This window comes from Pelodiscus sinensis, chromosome 5 (assembly GCF_049634645.1).
Source record: "Pelodiscus sinensis isolate JC-2024 chromosome 5, ASM4963464v1, whole genome shotgun sequence".
In the NCBI taxonomy this organism is placed as follows: Eukaryota; Metazoa; Chordata; order Testudines; family Trionychidae; genus Pelodiscus; species Pelodiscus sinensis.
The window spans coordinates 104,579,719-104,598,039 of NC_134715.1; the positions used below are offsets into that span (position 1 = coordinate 104,579,719).

The 18,321-nt window shown below is 38.4% G+C and overlaps 1 protein-coding gene across 4 annotated transcripts in view; it reads right to left on the minus strand.

Annotated features, from left to right (window-relative positions):
• SLIT2 (slit guidance ligand 2) overlaps positions 1-18,321 on the minus strand; it is a 388,563-nt gene that overhangs the window by 95,221 nt on the left and 275,021 nt on the right. For all 4 annotated transcript variants that reach the window (XM_075930670.1, XM_075930668.1, XM_075930671.1 and 1 more), the window contains exons 10-14: positions 8,361-8,432; positions 7,651-7,722; positions 5,339-5,410; positions 2,331-2,474; positions 2,032-2,195 (exon numbers count right to left, since the gene is read on the minus strand). In XM_075930670.1, the coding sequence (XP_075786785.1) occupies positions 2,032-2,195; positions 2,331-2,474; positions 5,339-5,410; positions 7,651-7,722; positions 8,361-8,432 (524 nt within the window). The remainder of the gene's footprint in view (positions 1-2,031; positions 2,196-2,330; positions 2,475-5,338; positions 5,411-7,650; positions 7,723-8,360; positions 8,433-18,321) is intronic.

Sequence of the window (18,321 nt, forward strand, 5' to 3'; positions counted from 1 at the left end):
GAGTAGAAGTCTCTGTGAGGAATACAGCTGTTCTACCCATTATGGAATTCAGGTGGCCAGATAGATTTGGGAAATCAGATCCCACAGCCCCACTTTATGCTGTTTTAAAATAAGTTTCAACTGCACCTTGTCCCATTTTATTTTTCCCCTACAAAACTCAAGCCAGCATGTTAGTAGAAGGGCAAGAAAAACCTCACACAGTCATTCCAATTTAAAACAAAAATTACATAGCAATAAAAGCAAAGCTGTTAAACATACCAGTTTAAAAGGCAATAGGTAAGATGTACTTAAAACACTGCAGAAAGACAATATAGATGTAGGATTTGAAAGAACAAGTGCATTGTGTCACAATCAATAACTGTAAATATTTTTTTTTACTAAACTGTGAGAGAAATGTTCTGTAGTTATACCCTTGTATACTTTGCCAATCAATTATTTAACACCTGTTAGGAAAATTATATAGGTATTTTCTGTAAAGAAAACAGTGTGATCACTTGACAGCAGAGGGAAAAGAAACAAATTTCAAAGAGCTAGGGCAATATGTTTTCTTTGGAAAATGTCACAGTATTTGAGTAGTTTAAAGTGATGTTTACATTTTTATTTCACCCCAACTCTAAAATTTTGCTTCCTATTTATCAAAAAGTATTTCTAATGCACAATGTATGTGAGAGATTTTAATATGCCTTTAATAAAGATCACCATCATTCATTTCCTGGCATTCTGTTGTGATTTTATAAAACACAGGAATCATAGGATCACAGATGAGCAAGCAATAGCTGCAGATAGACAGCAGGAAACTGCTGGTTTAGAGCATAAAAGCAAAGCAAGAAATAGTTCATTTTAAAAAGTGGCTTTAAGTTGTACTAGCTCTTTGACAGTAGGAAGGGTTTCTGTGTTTAAAAGCAGTTCAATAGCTACATTTTAAAAACAGAAGTGTTACAGCAGATAAGGTATGAAGATATCAGTTGGAATATATAGTAACAGGTGCAACCTTCTAACTAATGTAATTGTAAGTACCATTTCTTAGGCTTGTGAAGATTTATGAGACCAAAAAAGATATCAGGAGCTGCATGCAAAGCCCTCATATTCAGAAAACAGAATTACTAGTAATCTACACAGGAAAATATATCTATCTACAGAATATTAACTATATGTAAAACACATGCATCAGTTTCCTAAAGCTATGACAAATTTTGTTTTTTTCGGGGAGAGGAGAGGATATCTGCAGTTAGTCTTACTACAGAGCCAAACCTACCTGGAATGAAATACTGTTCTTTAGCTAAATAAAAAACAAAGAGAAAAAATAGAAGATGCACCTGAATGTCAACAAGCAGAGAATGCATTCTATTAGATTAAGTATGGACTATAGTTAACTGCAGATAATTACATGAAAAAAGTGAATTCACAGCAAAAGCTGATAAACAACATGTGAATAGTCTTAAATATATCTGGGACATAGGGAATAAATAGGGGGTTTTTTTTGTATTTGTACTCAAGGCTGAATAAATTGTAGAATATGAAATGCACCTGGAGCAGCTGGATACCATATGACAGAGGTTAGGGCTTAGAAAAATGTAAGTAGGAAATGGAATAAGATTAGAAAAAGCAAACAGTAAATTTAAAGATGAGGTAAGCTCCCTGTGTAACATGAATATGTCATGTTTCCATATTTTGCTGGAAATATTTAGATCTTTTACATACACCAAAGCGTTGTGAAACTTTGTTTAAATGATTTACACTGGTGATCCTTCTGGATAATAACGCTAGCATTTCATTCTGAAGTGCTGTATATTGTATTTCTTCTGTTAGATTTAGGGCTAGTTAGATTTAGTGCCAAATGTGTTAACTACACTATGTTTCATGATCAAATAATGTGAGCTGTCCATTATTTTCCCCTTTGTTCAGTCCAAGAACAAAAAAGGTTCTACAATGTTTGATAAAAGCAGCTGGTTCTTTGCTGAATTATTAAAAGTTCTGTAACCACTGTTTTTGGCAATAAAGGAGAAATAGCAGCTGAACTAAGCAAATTACCTGAGCAGCGGAATTTCTTGCTTTTGATCTGGCCAATCCTTTTGTTTGCCAGACGGCGGGGGCTGGTGCAACGGGCACCACTGGTCTCAATAGGGTTTGTATGAAGATAATCCGCCAGCCACTTCAGATGGCAGTCACAAATGAATGGGTTCTGAGCCAAATGCCTTTCATGAAGAAAAAAGGTAAAATTTGTACACATTATTTGCAATTAGTTTCAACTATTCCTGATATTCTGTTGTTATAGAAAACAAATTAATAGAAAATTACATTAGGTACAACACAAGGAAAAGTGTACATACAAAGTCTGAATTGCACGTAGGGGTGAAAAGGTGCCTTTGGCAATGGTTTGAAGCTTGTTATCATACAAAGAAAGAAGGTTCAGGTTGTGTAGATCTTGGAAGGCATCTACTCGTAGGCAGTTTATCTTGTTGGCATTTAATAATCTGTTATACCAAAGACAATTGTAAATAGAATTAGTTTACTGTCACTAACTTCATTGTGGCATCATCAATAATTCTTTGTACTTAAACCAGCACAAGAAGTTTGATTTGTTTATTGTACAAACCTTAATTAACAAACGCAAGTGCATATTTACTGAATTAAAATAACTTATTTAGGTGTTCTGTAATTATTCCACACCACTTACACACAGGAATTGAAATGCTCTAACTTCTTTAGTAAAATCACAGTCCCGTACGTATGTGTTCATGGAATGTATGCATGCGGTACTTATCTGAACAAGGAAATGAGCTTGAGATATCAAGTATGGGCAAGGAAAACATTTCCTTTTGCCAAAAGGATTGAACATGGTGTTCATTAGCCAGAAGAGATATACAGTGGCATGCTTAATTGCATGTTACTAATCAGAATACTCTGCCACATTTCCAAAGGTTGTAGTAGAATACTGGGGGCACATTATGTGCTACAGTCCAGATTTATCCTAGATTTGATTTTTTTCTCTATCTCTAAAGAGAATCCTTTCTGATCTCCCATATTATAAATATAAAATGATATAAAAGAAGACTGTTTTCATAGAAATCTATTACCTTTTTAAACATGAAGACTGTTGGATATGTCAAATCAAATCCCGTTTCAATTTTTTATCTACCAGGGTGAATAGTGAAGTTAGTGTATTCTATGCTTTGAAAAACTAGGTTTTATTTCAATGTAAAGGTGGTTTTGTATTTGAATAAAAGTGTGGTCGAGGGAGGACAGGTACTTGAAATAAAATAAGGAAAGAAACAGCAAAATTTATCAGTGCATAGTAGAACTTTCAATATAGAGTGAATAGAAAATATCTTTGGGTATGTCTACACTACCCTCCTAGTTCGAACTAGGAGGGTAATGTATGCATACCGCACTTGCTAATGAAGCCCGGGATTTGAATTTCCCGGGCTTCATTAGCATAAGCGGGGAGCCGCCATTTTTAAATCCCCGCTGCTTCGAACCCCGTGTCGCGCGGCTACACGGGGCTCGAACTAGGTAGTTCGGACTAGGGTGCCTATTCCGAACTACCGGTACTCCTCGTTTCACGAGGAGTAACGGTAGTTCGGAATAGGACCCTAGTCCGAACTACCTAGTTCGAGCCCCGTGTAGCCGCGCGACACGGGGTTCGAAGCAGCGGGGATTTAAAAATGGCGGCTCCCCGCTTATGCTAATGAAGCCCGGGAAATTCAAATCCCGGGCTTCATTAGCAAGTGCGGTATGCATACATTACCCCGCTAGTTCGAACTAGCGGGGTAGTGTAGACATACCCTTTGATCTTAATTATTAAATATAATTCTCTATAACAAACTCTTCTCAGAAGGAAAGAAAGGAAAACACATTCCTGACTACTGTATCATGATCTAAAGCAGGGGTCTCCAAACTTTTCAGCCCGAGGGCCGCATTAACTATCAAACAGCAGTTCGGGGGCCGATTACACACTTGAGGTCCAAATAAAAAACAATCAAAACATGGATGTTGCTTTTAATTATTTATTTAATATTATTTTATTCAGTTATTATTTAATAACACATTGATACACTACACATGAACACCTGTATTAGTGTGAATGGTGAAATTGTTTCCTGGATGCCAAAATAGCAGACATTTCTGGCTTTAGATTTGTTGTCCCTAACATCAACAGTGACCTGAGATTATCATCGGACAAGTTTGTTCTCAAATTGTTCTTCACGTAATTTTTTTTCCGTAGACAAAAAGGTCTCCACGGGCCGGATGAGAGGGCCTCGCGGGCCGCATCCGGCCCGTGGGCCGTAGTTTGGAGACCCCTGATCTAAAGAATGAAACATCAACCCCAGATGGTACTGTGATTTACATGTTCATATCACTGACTTCCTACTTGGCACTTTCTTCAGCAAGTACTTATAGGAGAAATTTTGCCATATCACTTCTGTATAAAGTCTGGGCAAGAAGTGCCTCTAATCAAGTGGGTAGATGTTATTTTCTATCATCATCAGTCTTTACAGCTCCAAGCCAGCTATTCCCAGATTCTCCCCTGAAGAATATCACTGCTGATTTATGGCCCACTGCACACAATCTATTTTTAGACAGTACTACAACCACACTGTTGAGCCTGCTGACTTTTTTTTAGAAGGTATGATAAACATATCACTGTAATGCTTCCCTTTATACTCACTGTTAAATCAAAACAGAGATGGCTCACAAGACTTTTCTTGTGGGATTGTAGGATTGTTAAATGAAATAGTAGTTGAAAATCATAACATTAAGACATTCCCTTTACATAACTGTACATAGAAGAGCTTCAGAAGGTGTATTAAACAATCAATAAAAGAAGAGAGATTCTACACTGAAAATAGGTGCTATTATAAAGAAAATAAACACCAAATCAATTATATGTCCTTTATGTATTTATTGTGTTTAACACAGCAAGATATATCTACTATGATAAATGTAGACTCTCTGCCAGGTCTCATTGTATAAAATATCTGCTGCTTAAGTATCTCAAAGCATTTTACAATTTTTTTTAATTTTCACAAGCAAGATTAACTTTATATCAATTTTAATGGTGTGTAAGTAAACTGGGACACAGAGTATATATGCTTTGACCAAAGGAATACCTTATGAACAAAACTGAGAGTCCAAAACAAAAACAACAAGTCTTGACTCCTCTCATTTCATATACTAAAACTAAAATTAATGGTTTCACCACCCATCTGATCTTGCACACTAGGATAGTTTCCTAGCCCTTCTTTTCTGGACACATATCAAAGTTTCAAGTTCCCTCCCATTTCCTTCCCTATCAGTTAATGAAAAATGAGATTAGAATTAAACAAATAATACTCACAGCAACTGTAAAGAGAAAAGTCCTTCAAACAGGCTTTTTGGAAGCTCTGTAATTTTATTTCCATAGAGGACACTATAAGAGAAAAGAAATTATCAAGGTAGCTACAGTTAAAGTACAGGTATTCTGGTTCTGACTTAAAAGACAGAAAAACTTCTTCCCTCTTCCCTGAAATGATTCTATATAGAAATAACCAAGAAATTTAAGGCTTAAGACCCCTGTAAACGCCTCTGTATGAGTGCAGAAATTGGTTCCTACAGAGTATACTATAGGATCAAGGCCCCAAGTATCTACTTTAAAAAGGTGTTAGGAAACTTAGACTACTGATTGATTGATCAGATGGTAATAAAGATTAAGTATTGACAAGATTACTTTTGTTTAGGCAACTTTTTTAACGTACTCATGGCCCCAGACAGCAGCTAATAACACGGACAGAGACCTTCCTGACACTAAAGATTTACTTCTGAATTTGTTTCTCATTGTTGATTCTACAGCAGACACTAAAATAAATCCCCATCATACTCTTTCAGAAGTGGAAGAGTTCACTTGCTAAAACCCTATTATACTGATCTGGCCACATCTCTTAATGAAATACTGATTAAGTGTATCACCTTCTTTGCTGTGAGAGATGATATAAGTCAGAATGTTCATCTAAATAAGAAAATTAGTTAAAAGGCCAGTGAATGACTATATATTATACAAAAGGTTCGCAAATTGCAGCTCTAAAACCCACAATGGCACCCTGTAAAGAGCCTGGAGGCAACAACTGATGTGCATGATAAAGTAGATTTGTAAAATAATTTTAACAAATGCATGCAGCAATACTACTCTCTAGCTTTTGAGTTCTTGGTTTTGCCACCTTAAGAAAACAACAAAGATTGATATAACACATGTCTAGTATATATCCAGAGTACAAAAATAATTCTTAGCTCTTTTTCTGGAACTTTTTAACCAAAGATGTCCTAGCATTTTATGACATTCCCATTTTACAGATAGGGAAAGTAAAGCACAAAGAAACAAAACGATGAGCTGAGTATCACACACACCACGTCAATAGCAGAGCTGAGAGTAGAACCCAAGACTTCAATTCACAGACCAGTGCCTTCTACAAAGACAGACCACACATGGAAAAGTAGAGCAAGTTACATTTACCCCCGTAAGATTTCCTGAAAGTGAAAGTTATAATCATTTGCCCTTTTAGATCCTCAAAAGTATTATTTGCAGAGAGACTATTTCACTATCTTCACCGGGTAAATATTTACGTGAAAAGACTTATTCTCTAAAATCTATAACTTCCTCATGTTTGGCTTTAGCAGGAAAAATTAATTAAAATTATGATTTTTTTAACAGTTGAACAGCTGGCACCACATATTTAGATGATTTCTGCTGAAATAATTTGAGAAGCAGCTTGCATGGCATCTTCCCATGCAGCTTTAATAGGAGCCAATCTTTTAATGTGAAAAAGCAACTAGGATGGGATATGTGAAAATAGAGTAGATGCTTCTCAGGGGAACAAGCAAAAACAAAAAAACAAAAAATCACTATATTTAGAAAGTAGTGGAAACTCAAAAAAAAGGGGGAGGGGGATGTAAATTTAAAGCAATGGTAGAGACTTCTATTCCACTTCAAAGTATTTGTGAATTAACCAATTCCGTGATAACAAAATCAAGTAGGAACAGTAAAACATTACTTAATTGTAATTAAGGCTCAAATAACAGAAGTTGAAAAAGTAAAAGGTCCTATTCTCTCACTGCTATAATCAATGGAGAGCAAAGTAGCATAAAACTATCAGTATTTACTTTGTAAGCTTTGGATGTGGAAATGAAGCCTGTTCACAAAATTAACCAGTGTAAATTGTCACTGTTTCTGCTAAGGATGATCATGATAAAATAGAGACAAACCCCTCAAATTTTCAAGCTGGAACAAAATTAAAATTATCCTAAGTTTACTCTGGAAAATATTTTTCAATTTAACAAAAGTGAATATGGTACGAAAAAATGGGCATTTTCCATCCCCATCTAGATTTAAAGGGCCTCAACTGCAAAATTGGGCTACTTCCTGCTCTCAGTTATCAAATGACCCAGATGGGATCTTTTTACATTAACAACATATGCATTCTTCTTAAGACATGTATCTAAAACAAATGTTAGTGTTCAGCTAAATATAAGGTAATGACATATGACATTATCCTATAGTTTTTGAAGGCAAGAATAGAGAAGATTGAGAATTTTGCATGAAGCAGAAATTTTAAAGTTGAATACCACAAATGTTAGAAATTTTGCCTTTCTTTTGAGAAAAATCACACTGATACTTACAGTGAATTGAGTGAACGCAGACCTTGGAAAGCATCTGGAGCAGTCTCAGAGATCTGGTTATTGCTTAGGTCACTAAAATAAAAAATGAAGGTATATTAAGGATTCTAGTCCATTCCATAGAAAATTAAAAATATTATGTAATTAGCCTTTGGTCATCCAAGAAAAGGCTAAACCTAAGTATTTATTTTGACCTTTTGATACAAAATTAAAACATTAAAATATCAATGCACAAAAATAACTTTATTACATTGAAATACCACATAATAAAATAAAATAAATAGACATAAAATTATTCTTAGTTTATTTTTAGTAACAATAAAAGGGTTAAATACATTTTATGACTTTTCTTTGAGTTAGGTTGATATGGCAACAAGATCTTACAGCATCAATAGCATTATGGAATGACAATAGTATATAATTTTGAAATATAGTCACAAAAATCTGTTAAATGATTATTTTCATTATAGTGACATGCTATTTCTCTATATATGCATTTTTATTTTAGTTAGTATCATTACAATGAGTTACTAGCGATTGTTATTACCATGACAAAGACACTATATGATCCTTGCAATCAGACAGCCATATTAGTTAATCCTCTGGCTGTCAAAAACTCTTAAGTATTCATACTTTGATGGGAATTTCTTTGTATGACCATGACCTGTTTTAGAAAAATGTTTTTATATAATTCTAAAATATTTCTCACTCACATTCTTCTAAGCTTTTTATATGGTGAGAAAGCTCCAGGAGGGATGACCTTGATTGAGTTTTGCTCCAACCGTCTGCAAAGAAAAAACATACCATAAAAATACAAAATGAAATGCTGAAGAGCAATCTAAAATGTATACAATTCATGTCAGAATAAATTAGCAGAGATGTATTTAATAATAGTATTCCCCCACTACTACAGTGTGAGTTTATGCCATGAGAATCAGGGTCAGTAAATGTTTTAATTTCAAAAATTTAATTTTGGGCTGTCGACACATGTTCTCTTCTTCACACAGAGTTGTAACACTATAAATTACAGGTTGAACTGATCTGACATATACCACTTATCTGGGATTTCCAAGTAATTTAGTCAAGAAGTACAAATGATTAAACTCTTTCTTGAGACCTAAATTACGTATCTTTAGTAATTTCACACTTTTATGATATCCAAATGCTTGCCAGCAATATATATTTACACATAAAATGGAGTAAGAGCTATGTTAAACAGATAGCTGAGATGATGGTGTAGGGAAGAGAGATTTAGATTGATTAGAAACTGGGCAAACTTGTGAGAAAGGGAAAGCCTATACAGAAAGTATGGGCTCTACCTAAACCAAAATGGAACCAGATTGCTGGCACTTTAAAAAGTGCTCTACCACTTTAATTTTAACTAAGAGCTGGGGAAAAGCTGACAGGTGTGAAAGAGCATGTGGGTCGGACAGATATATTCCTCAGGGGATGATCTTTTAATGGAGATTTCCCATGTCAGCATTTCTCAAAGTGGGCCATCGGTCCACTTTGAGAAAGCTGCTAATGGGCCACTCTGAGCCACACTGTTTCCTGTGGCTCCTTTGACTGCAAACAGCGAATTGCAAGCCTCCATGACTGTGGAGCTGTTAAATGAACAAACCAGAGTGGCCCATTAGCAGATATCTCAGAGTGGGCCCATGACACTTAGGAAGGAGGAGAGGATAGAAGATGATAAAGTGCCAGAAAGATCTGCTGAGAAACAGTCAAATGAAAAAGGATCCCATTAAATTACATCACATCACAGCAGACAGCTAAAAAGTGATACTTTTTAAAGTGTTTATACACAAATGCTAGAAATCTAAATAATAAGATGGGTGAACTACAATGCCTCATATTAAAGGAGGATATTGATAGAACAGGAATCACAGAAACTTGGTGGAATGAGGATAATCAATGGGCTATAGCAGGGGTGTCCAAACTTTTTTCAAAGAGGGCCAGATTTGATGAAGTGAACATGCGTGAGGACCGACCATTTTGCCTGACATTCTTTGAACCATTAAAATTAAATGCAAATTAACTATTTTATGCAAAGCTTATTGCAAACGGCATACTTTTCATTTCGTCACATGGATGGCAAATTTAAACAGGTGTTAAATCACTCTGCCTTTCATATCTGAAGGCCAGATGAAAAAAAAATCCAGGAAGCTGAAATATATGTCAGGAACATTGTAAAGTACATTACATATTATTGGTAATAAAGGTTGTCTGTCAACTTTTAAGTTCAAAAAATATGAACAGGAACATAACACCAAGTATACATGTTGTGTCCAAATATATTTATAACAGATTTAGACCAACTGACATTAACTGAGATTTTACAATGTATTCATCTCAATACATATGGATTCGTTGGGGGCCATAAAAGATAGATATTGCCAAATTACTTGGGGGGCCGTATTAAACCGGAACACGGGCCGCAATTGGCCCGCGGGCCGGACTTTGGACATGCCTGGGCTATAGTAATACAGGTTGGACCTCCCTGGTCCCGTACCCTTGAGACCTGACCTGTCCTGAAGAAGGGAGTTTGCAGGACCAGAGGAAGTCAATTCTAGCCCCTCTGTTGACAGACTTGGTACTTTCCTGGTGTAGTAAGTTGAAGGTCAGTAACATGGAGTCAGCAGGCCTAAATAGAGGCCTATAACATGAAAACAGCAACAGGCCTGCAATCTAGTGAGCAAGACTTTGGTTCAGTAACATAGGAGCCAAGAAAGAGGCCATACTGATGATTGTGTAAGTTAGGTCGAGCATGGAAGGACATAGGGAGGCACTGGGTACAGACTGTAAGCCAAAGGGGAGTAATGGAACATCTTAATAAGAACTCTCTTGGTACAAAAACTCCCTAAAAACTAATGCACATACCGACCTAGGTTCAGGACCAGTTTGGAATTGACAGCATGAAGGATAGTAAGTAAGCCTCCCTTCTAGAAGGTGAGGGGTGGTAACTACGCAACAGAGGGTGATAACCTGGTTAACCTGGTTACAGAAATGATGTAAGTTGTTTGTACCTGTCTATAAAAGGACACCGCAGAGGGTGCTCTCCGGCTGACCTGGGGGAAAGGGGGGCGCACTAGGCGCCTGAACGGCAGGTGTCATTGCTTAAACTTACAGAATGCACAGTAGCTTAACTTTTACTAACTGCTGTTAATATCTGATATATGGCAATAGGCCTGCCCGGTGTTGGTACCTTGTCAACGCGGGCCATAGTGCCCAGTGGTGTAACACTGTACTGATCTCTGTTACCAACTGGTAGAGCTTCGCATTTGACAATAAACCTGCTCGATTGATTTCAAACCTTGCCTGCATCTGTTGTTTCCGGGGCCTCTCAGAGATCTCTTGTGTTGACCCAAGTGCACAGGGTCTAACACTCTAGATAAAGGGAGTACCAATTGTTACGCACGCAGCCGAAAGCTTATCACCATCAACGGAGTAGAGGTCCTGTCCGGAGGACGACCCTGACCAGATGATGCTGACACTGACAGTTCAGACCATCAAAGGTGCCGAGGTACGAAAACACCGAGGTACGACACCTCAGTCTGTCAGCAGACCCAAGTGGGCTCCCCTCCTGCCCACTAGCTCTGCAGCTGGGTTCCCTGCTTCTGCGACACCAAGTCCCCTGCCTCTGGGGTGCCACCAGCTTTCACAGCCAGCCCCTGGGCCACTGTTGCTGCCGCCACTGAGCTCTACTGTCTTGGGTTGCTGCTGATGCCACCACTGGGCTCAGCAGCCAGTCCTAGAATGCTGGGCTCAGCTGCTGGGCTCCGCTACTCCTGGATACCGCCAATACTGGGCTCAGATACCCAGGTGTGCTGCCAGGCTCCATGGCCAGCCCCAGCATGCAGCTACACAACCAGCCCTGAGGCAATGGGCTTGGCTGTCCAGGAGACACTTGGGATAGTGCCTGGGCTCTGCTGCAACATGGCTGCAACTGTCCCCGGGCTCAGCTGCTCCAGGGTTGCTGCTGGGTTCCACAGTGCTGGGACTATCACCGCTGCTGGGCTTGACTGCCCCGGGGCACTGCCAGGCTCGATGGCCTGTGGCTCCATGTCCTGCCCCAGGACACCAGACTCGGCTGCCCTGGAGCTGCCACTGCTGGGCTCAGCTGCTCTGGGGCAATGCTGGGCTCCTCAGCAATCGCCAGCATGCAGCTTCACGGCTCTGCAGCCAACCCCAAGCTCTGCCAACCCTGGGATCCGCTGGGCTGCTAGCTCAAGGGTAGGGAAAGGGGCCTTTATGGGCCAAATTCGGCCCACGGCTGCTCTACCACTCCCCTACCCCCAGGACAATCGAGACCTGGGGATGGGGGAGCGCACAAAATCTCCTCCCCACACAAAGAGCACATGGTGGCTAGACAGAAATGTTGCTGCTTTAAAACAGCCGGAGATTTTCTCCAGCCTCCACACTCCCTTGGGAGAGCCGATATAGGAGGCAAGAGAGTTGCGTGCTCCCCCTGTTAGGGAAGCATGCAAAGTCTTAAAACAGCAGGCAATTCTCTCTAGGCTGGGGCAGGAGGGAAGACTTCATGTGCTCCCCACCCCTCAAGCCAATGAGGGTCTGTGGGTGGGAGAGCAGAGCCTCCTGACCTTGCCCCTTCTGCCCAAAGGCCTGCCCTATTTTGCATGACCTGGGGCCACTTCAGAAATTTGTGACGTGTCCCCCTTCTAAAAATTATTGCCCACCCCTTCCCTAGCTCCCTGGACAACTCCAACGCCCAGGCTTCATAATGCCGGAGCTCTCTGTTCCAAGAGCTCATTGGTCTAGGAAGTCCTTGACCAGAGATGTTCAGCCTATACCAGGGTACAAAAATATACTGGGAAAGAAAGCACAGAAGCAAGTGAAGAAACAATTCTAAATTGTATCACAGAGTCTCTATGAATAGAAATTCCACGCTATAAGAATACAGCAGTAGGGATATAGTACAGACTACCTTGCCAGGCCAATGATATTGAGTATGAAATGCTCAGGGAGATTATAGAGGATGATGATGATGATGATAGTAATAATAATAATAAAATTTCAACTATTTCCATATTGGCTGGGTATATGTCACTCCAGGACAGGATGCAGAGACAAAGTTTTTGACAACTTCAATGACTATTTCTTGGAGCAGCTAGTCCTGGAACCCACAAGAGAAAAGGCAATTGATTTAGTCCTAAGTGGAGCACACTACCGGTTTCAAACAGATGTGATAAAACAGTAGGCCCAATAAGGTGACAAAGGGAACCATGTGTTACATCAGATGAATTTTTCTGCACTGCTGTTTGATTTCTGCATTGCTTATTAATTCAATGTTCTGTAGTTCATGTGTTTACAGTTTGTTATAGCAAGTAAGAATGCCATTAAATTTATCAATGTACAATTTTGTTCACAAAATATATAGCTCCAAAAATAGAAAAAAGTCCTACATCTGATTAATGAACTTACCAAGTTATCAGTGTACATACTAAAATGATCTCTATATCAGTTTTATCAAATGTTTTCTTTTAATAGAAAATTTACAGATTGACACAATCTGATATATGGTCTGATTTACAGTTACATAGTTCTGGGATACACTTACAAAGATAAAGGATTTGTTATAGTAGGATCATGTAAATATGCCTTTTATTACCTTCAACAAATGTGTACACTCTAAAAACACATCACATTTCAGAAAGAGGTTAATAAAAGAGAGGAAAATTGTTAAATCAGATTATATAAATACAGAAGTAAAATCTTTTATACACTGATGTTGTCCATAAAGAAAGCAAATCAAATTAATGCTTTCAAGCTTTGTTATCCTCTAATCTTCTCCTTTATCTGCCTAGAATCAGCTGAATTTTACACAGTGCAAATTTGCACCCATCATTCCATGAAAAATCTAATTAGATACATTACAGGGTCACAAAGCACAGAATATCTCAAGGAAATCTGCATCCTTCTGACAAAGCTCACAGTAATTAAAAACAGCTTCTTTATATTTCTAGCTCATACTGCCTGAAATATTTTGAATTCCTGAATAAAACTGTGTTTAGTTAGCTAGGACTGAAAAACCAATTATACAATGTACATAAACTACATGGCTCAACCAAACTTGCTATTTTTCAGGAGGGCAAAATCTTTTGAGAATCTGTAAAGTTCTATGTATATGTTTATCAAATGTTATCTCAAAATATCTCCTCCTACCTCAAAATATTTTTTATTTTATTTTATTTTATTTTATTTTATTTTATTTTATTTTATTTTATGAGAAGTGATTACATTTGTATCACAAAACAGTGACTATGGTCCCTCCTTGAAAAGCCTCAGCCAATTCTAGTTGCCTGTTAAATAAGATAAAATAATGGAATATAGTTAAGTAAATGCTTCATCAACTGACTGGACTCTCAGAAAAACTGCTCCTCATGTAAGATCTCCTTAAAAGGCCCTTACCACCACAAAAACAGTAATTACTGTTCATGACATTCTCTCTCTTTTTTCTGTTTGGGCTTCTCTACAATGAAAATTTTGCTTTGATACACAAATGTTGTGTCATCATCTACATTGCCAGTCTTCTTGACATCTTTTCAAAGATTATTCCCTATTTACTTCTATCCAGGAAATATATTGTGAAGAGTTCCCCATCCCCCAAATCCATCCTCTGTCCACCATTACATATACTCACCAACTTCAGTACACACTTTTATTCTACAATATATAGAGGTACTTTCTGCAGCTGCAATTTCCAACCTAATCAAATCAAATTATGCTCCTGAGGAGTAGATGGCTCCTTTTCTCTTGCACCCCAGAGAGCTATACCGTTGTGACACGCAAATTACTTAACACATTTCAATGGCAGGTTCTTATGTCCTCTAAACTTACAGCATACAGTATAAGATGTTCATTAGTGCTCGCTAATTTGCAGAGACAGGCTACAGATACATTAAAACTACTCTTTCCAGCTTATTTTTCAGGTTAACTTTTGTTTGCTTTTAAATGTAGAATACGGAATGTATTTGAATGCTCCTCTACAAAATAAAAGACATTTTTCTGAATAAAAAATTTGATTCTAAGTTGTACAGATGGGTTACACAAAATTCTTTCAATACACCAAAAGCCTATTCAGTAGAATTTGGGGAAGGGCAGAACATTTATACTGTAAAGACATACACGATACCTATGTGCTTAAGAAGAAATCACTATCAAGGGATCAGCAATAGATCTAAACATTGATTTACTAATGATAAAATGTTATACTGCTTAAGAAAACAAACAGTTGTATGTGTAAATATATTTAGAAATAAATTATTCATGTAATACAATAATATTATAATTGCTTTAAAAATTTAGCTAGACGCATTTTCATTGAGCAAATCTGGTCAGGGTTAGTGGCTTCAGTATTTACTTAATATAAACTGTTTATTTTCAGCAAATCTTCATATATAAAAAGATTGTAAGAAGCAAGTCGAGAAACTCCAGAAGAATTTTTAAAACAGAAAAGAACTTGTAAGTTGCTTGATGAGGCTAATGTATTGCACAGATGCTGATTATATATGGTAATAAAACTGACAACTCTTCTCTGTATTTTTCCCCATCTGCTTTTAAAGTAAATGGCAAAAACAGCTGTCTGAACAGAAAATAGATTTCAGTAATGGGATTCGCTGCAGCTCCTGAATCTAAAAACCACTGTAAATAGCCATCACCTCTCTTGACACAGATAATATCTGCCAGTCCATTACTGCTTACTCTTTCTTAAAATTCTCACTTTGCTATAGAGAGCCTTCAAGTTTCGAATACTCCTCCCCACTTAATAACTGCACCTCCAAAGTACTTGCGACCATAGAACGTTGCTTCTCATTTTAGCAGCAAAGAATTTCACTGGAATCTGTGATATCATCCACGTCCAACACAACAAAGGTTATATTTTTGAAGTACTGTGTTACTTGACGTAGCAATTTCAGACACTAGTTCTGCATGTATTTAATAAATCTAGTTAGCAGTTTGCTAAACATTAGTATATAAGGAACCATTATCATTGTCCTACAGCTTGCCAAACTGTTAACATCCATTCTAATCTTTCCTTCAAGTTCTTCTTCAGGGGATTGATTATACATAATAAAATGCATTTAGAAAGACTTGTGTCACATGACGTGATGCACTCTTCTTATACTGCTACTAAATAACTGTCTACTCAAAAGCAAGCCCCTGAATTTGGTCAGTCTTTTCATTTTGGGAAGGATCCTCTTACATTCTGATCTTTACTACAACATTACTACTGACATGTTTTCAGTTCACTGACTTGTTAAATGCACAGCTTGGTACAGTGTGAGACCACAAACTGACACAGATCATGCAAGGTGGTCAAAGAGATATGAAAAATTAAATTTGTCATGTGGCTATGGAATTTAACATGTAGTTCCCCTTCCCATCATACATATGTAAATATACTGCTGCTGGAATGCTGTGTCCAGTGCTGGTGCTCACAATTCAAAAATGATGTTTATAAATTGGAGGAAAATTCAAAAGAGCCATGAAAATGATTAAAGGATTTGTTTAAAACCCACATTTTAGAGCACTATTCCTCCAAATAGGCCATGGGCCTGCTTTGGGAAAGCCACTAGTGGGCCTCTGCCACTTTGTTTTCCTAAAGGATCCATGGACAAAGAGCCTCACAGTTCCCATTGGCTCTGTTTTGTTGTTTCCAGAGCCAATGGAAAACACGAGACTCTGTGGCTACAGACACATTAGGTAAGCAAAGTGGTGCAGGCCTGCTAGCAGCTTTCCCAAAGCAGACCCACAGCTTTCTTTGAGAAACAGAGTGAAAGACTCAAAAAGCTCAATCAATTTGCCCTATGAAAGGGAAGTTTAAGGGTAACTTGATCACAGTCTGTAAGAACCTACAGAAATTTAATAAGAATGGTCTTTGGTAGATTAAAAGTGTAATGAGATCCAGTATCTGGGATATGAAATTAGACAGATTCAGATTAGAAATAAAGCACAAAGGTAAACATACTCTTCAATGGGGTCTGGGTTTCTAGTCCCCCTATGTTTTCCAAGGGATCCAGGTTGAGCAACCTGAGCTCTAAGAAGGAAACTACAGTTTTCAGTCACAATTTTTTTTCTACCATTTCAACACATTTGTTTAAACAACTTAATGGTAGTTGGGCAAGCGATGAAATATTTGGGTGTAAAAAGTACAAAAATAATAAAGTGCTGTAAAACTTAAACAAAAATTCACTTTTCTCCAAATTTCAGTTGTATTGAGGTACCCCCAGACTTCTCTCAAGTATGCCTAGGGGTACTCATACCACTGGTTGAGGAACACTGGGCTAGAGAACAGAGCATACAACAGGGGCTGCTTAATAGGAAAGCTGCTGAAGAATGTTTGCTGCCTGGATCCTCAGAAGAGAGTAAAGGAGTAATCTTTTTGGTACTGGGGGTACTTTTTTTTTTTTTTTTGGAAAAGGGGTACTTTGTAAAAAAAAAAAAAAAAAAAAAGGTTGAGAAACACTGCTCTAGCCCTACTTTCATCTAAGGGTACGTCTAGACTACATGCCTCTGTCGTCAGAGGCATGTAGATTAGGCTACCAGGCATAGGAAAATGAAGTGGCGATTTAAATAATCGCCGCTTCATTTAAATTTACATGGCTGCCGCGCTAAGCCGATCAGCTGTTTGTTGGCTCAGCGCGGTAGTCTGGACGCGCGAGTGTTGACAACAAAGGCATTTGTCGACCACCCAGGTATGCCTGGTAGCCTAATCTACATGCCTCTGGCGACAGAGGCATGTAGTCTAGACGTACCCTAAGTGTCACCCTGCACTGGGCTTGGATCCTCTCACTGAAGGAGCTGTCCCTCTCCAGTCTCGACAGACCTTGTCGGTTGCACAAACTGCTGTGCCTCTCTTTTTCCCTCCTTTTCCTCCATTGATTGGCTGGCTGTGGATGTGTTTGGTTTTGTGTATTTATGCTCTGCTGATTGGCTGGTCATTTTCCTTAACTCCTCACTGACACTCAAAGAGAAGAGAAGGTGGGAGAAGGACAATAATGTCACAGAGTCATTCCTGCTCACAGGTACACTGGATATGGGCTGACTGTGCCCAGAGGTGTTCTTTAACCCAGAGGTGAAAATGGATCAGTATGGCATACCTGCTATGGCATACCAGGAAGAAGCGGCCACTGGTATCAGCCATACAAATCACCACCAGAGCCCCAGGACTCTGGCTGCTTCTACCACTGCCCCTGTGCTCCAGTAGTGGTGGCCACGAAGGGCTGGCTGAGGAAGTCTGGTCCCTAGCCCCACCCCTTCCACTCAAGGCCCCACCTTTTCCAGGGACCCAGAGCCACCCCACATTTTGCCCAGGACTCCAGCCAGCCCAGACTGCATACCAGTAAGTCTGGATACTTACTTTCACCCTTACTTTAATCCCTTCCTGACTCAGGTGCAGTAGGAAAGGTTAATGCCAGAGGAAGTTGTTTCAGTGCTTAATTATCCTCATTATTTCTTCTTGTCTGAATTTGTCTAGCTTCAGCTTCCAGTCATTGGGTCTTATTATGACTTTGCCTTGCTAGATTAAGGACCACTCCACAATGAAATTCATCTTCATTTTACACAGTAGCTTAAATACCTTGATCAAGTCACCTCTTTACTTCTCTTGGATAAATTCAATAGATGGAGCTTAAGTTTTCCACTGTGAGAAAG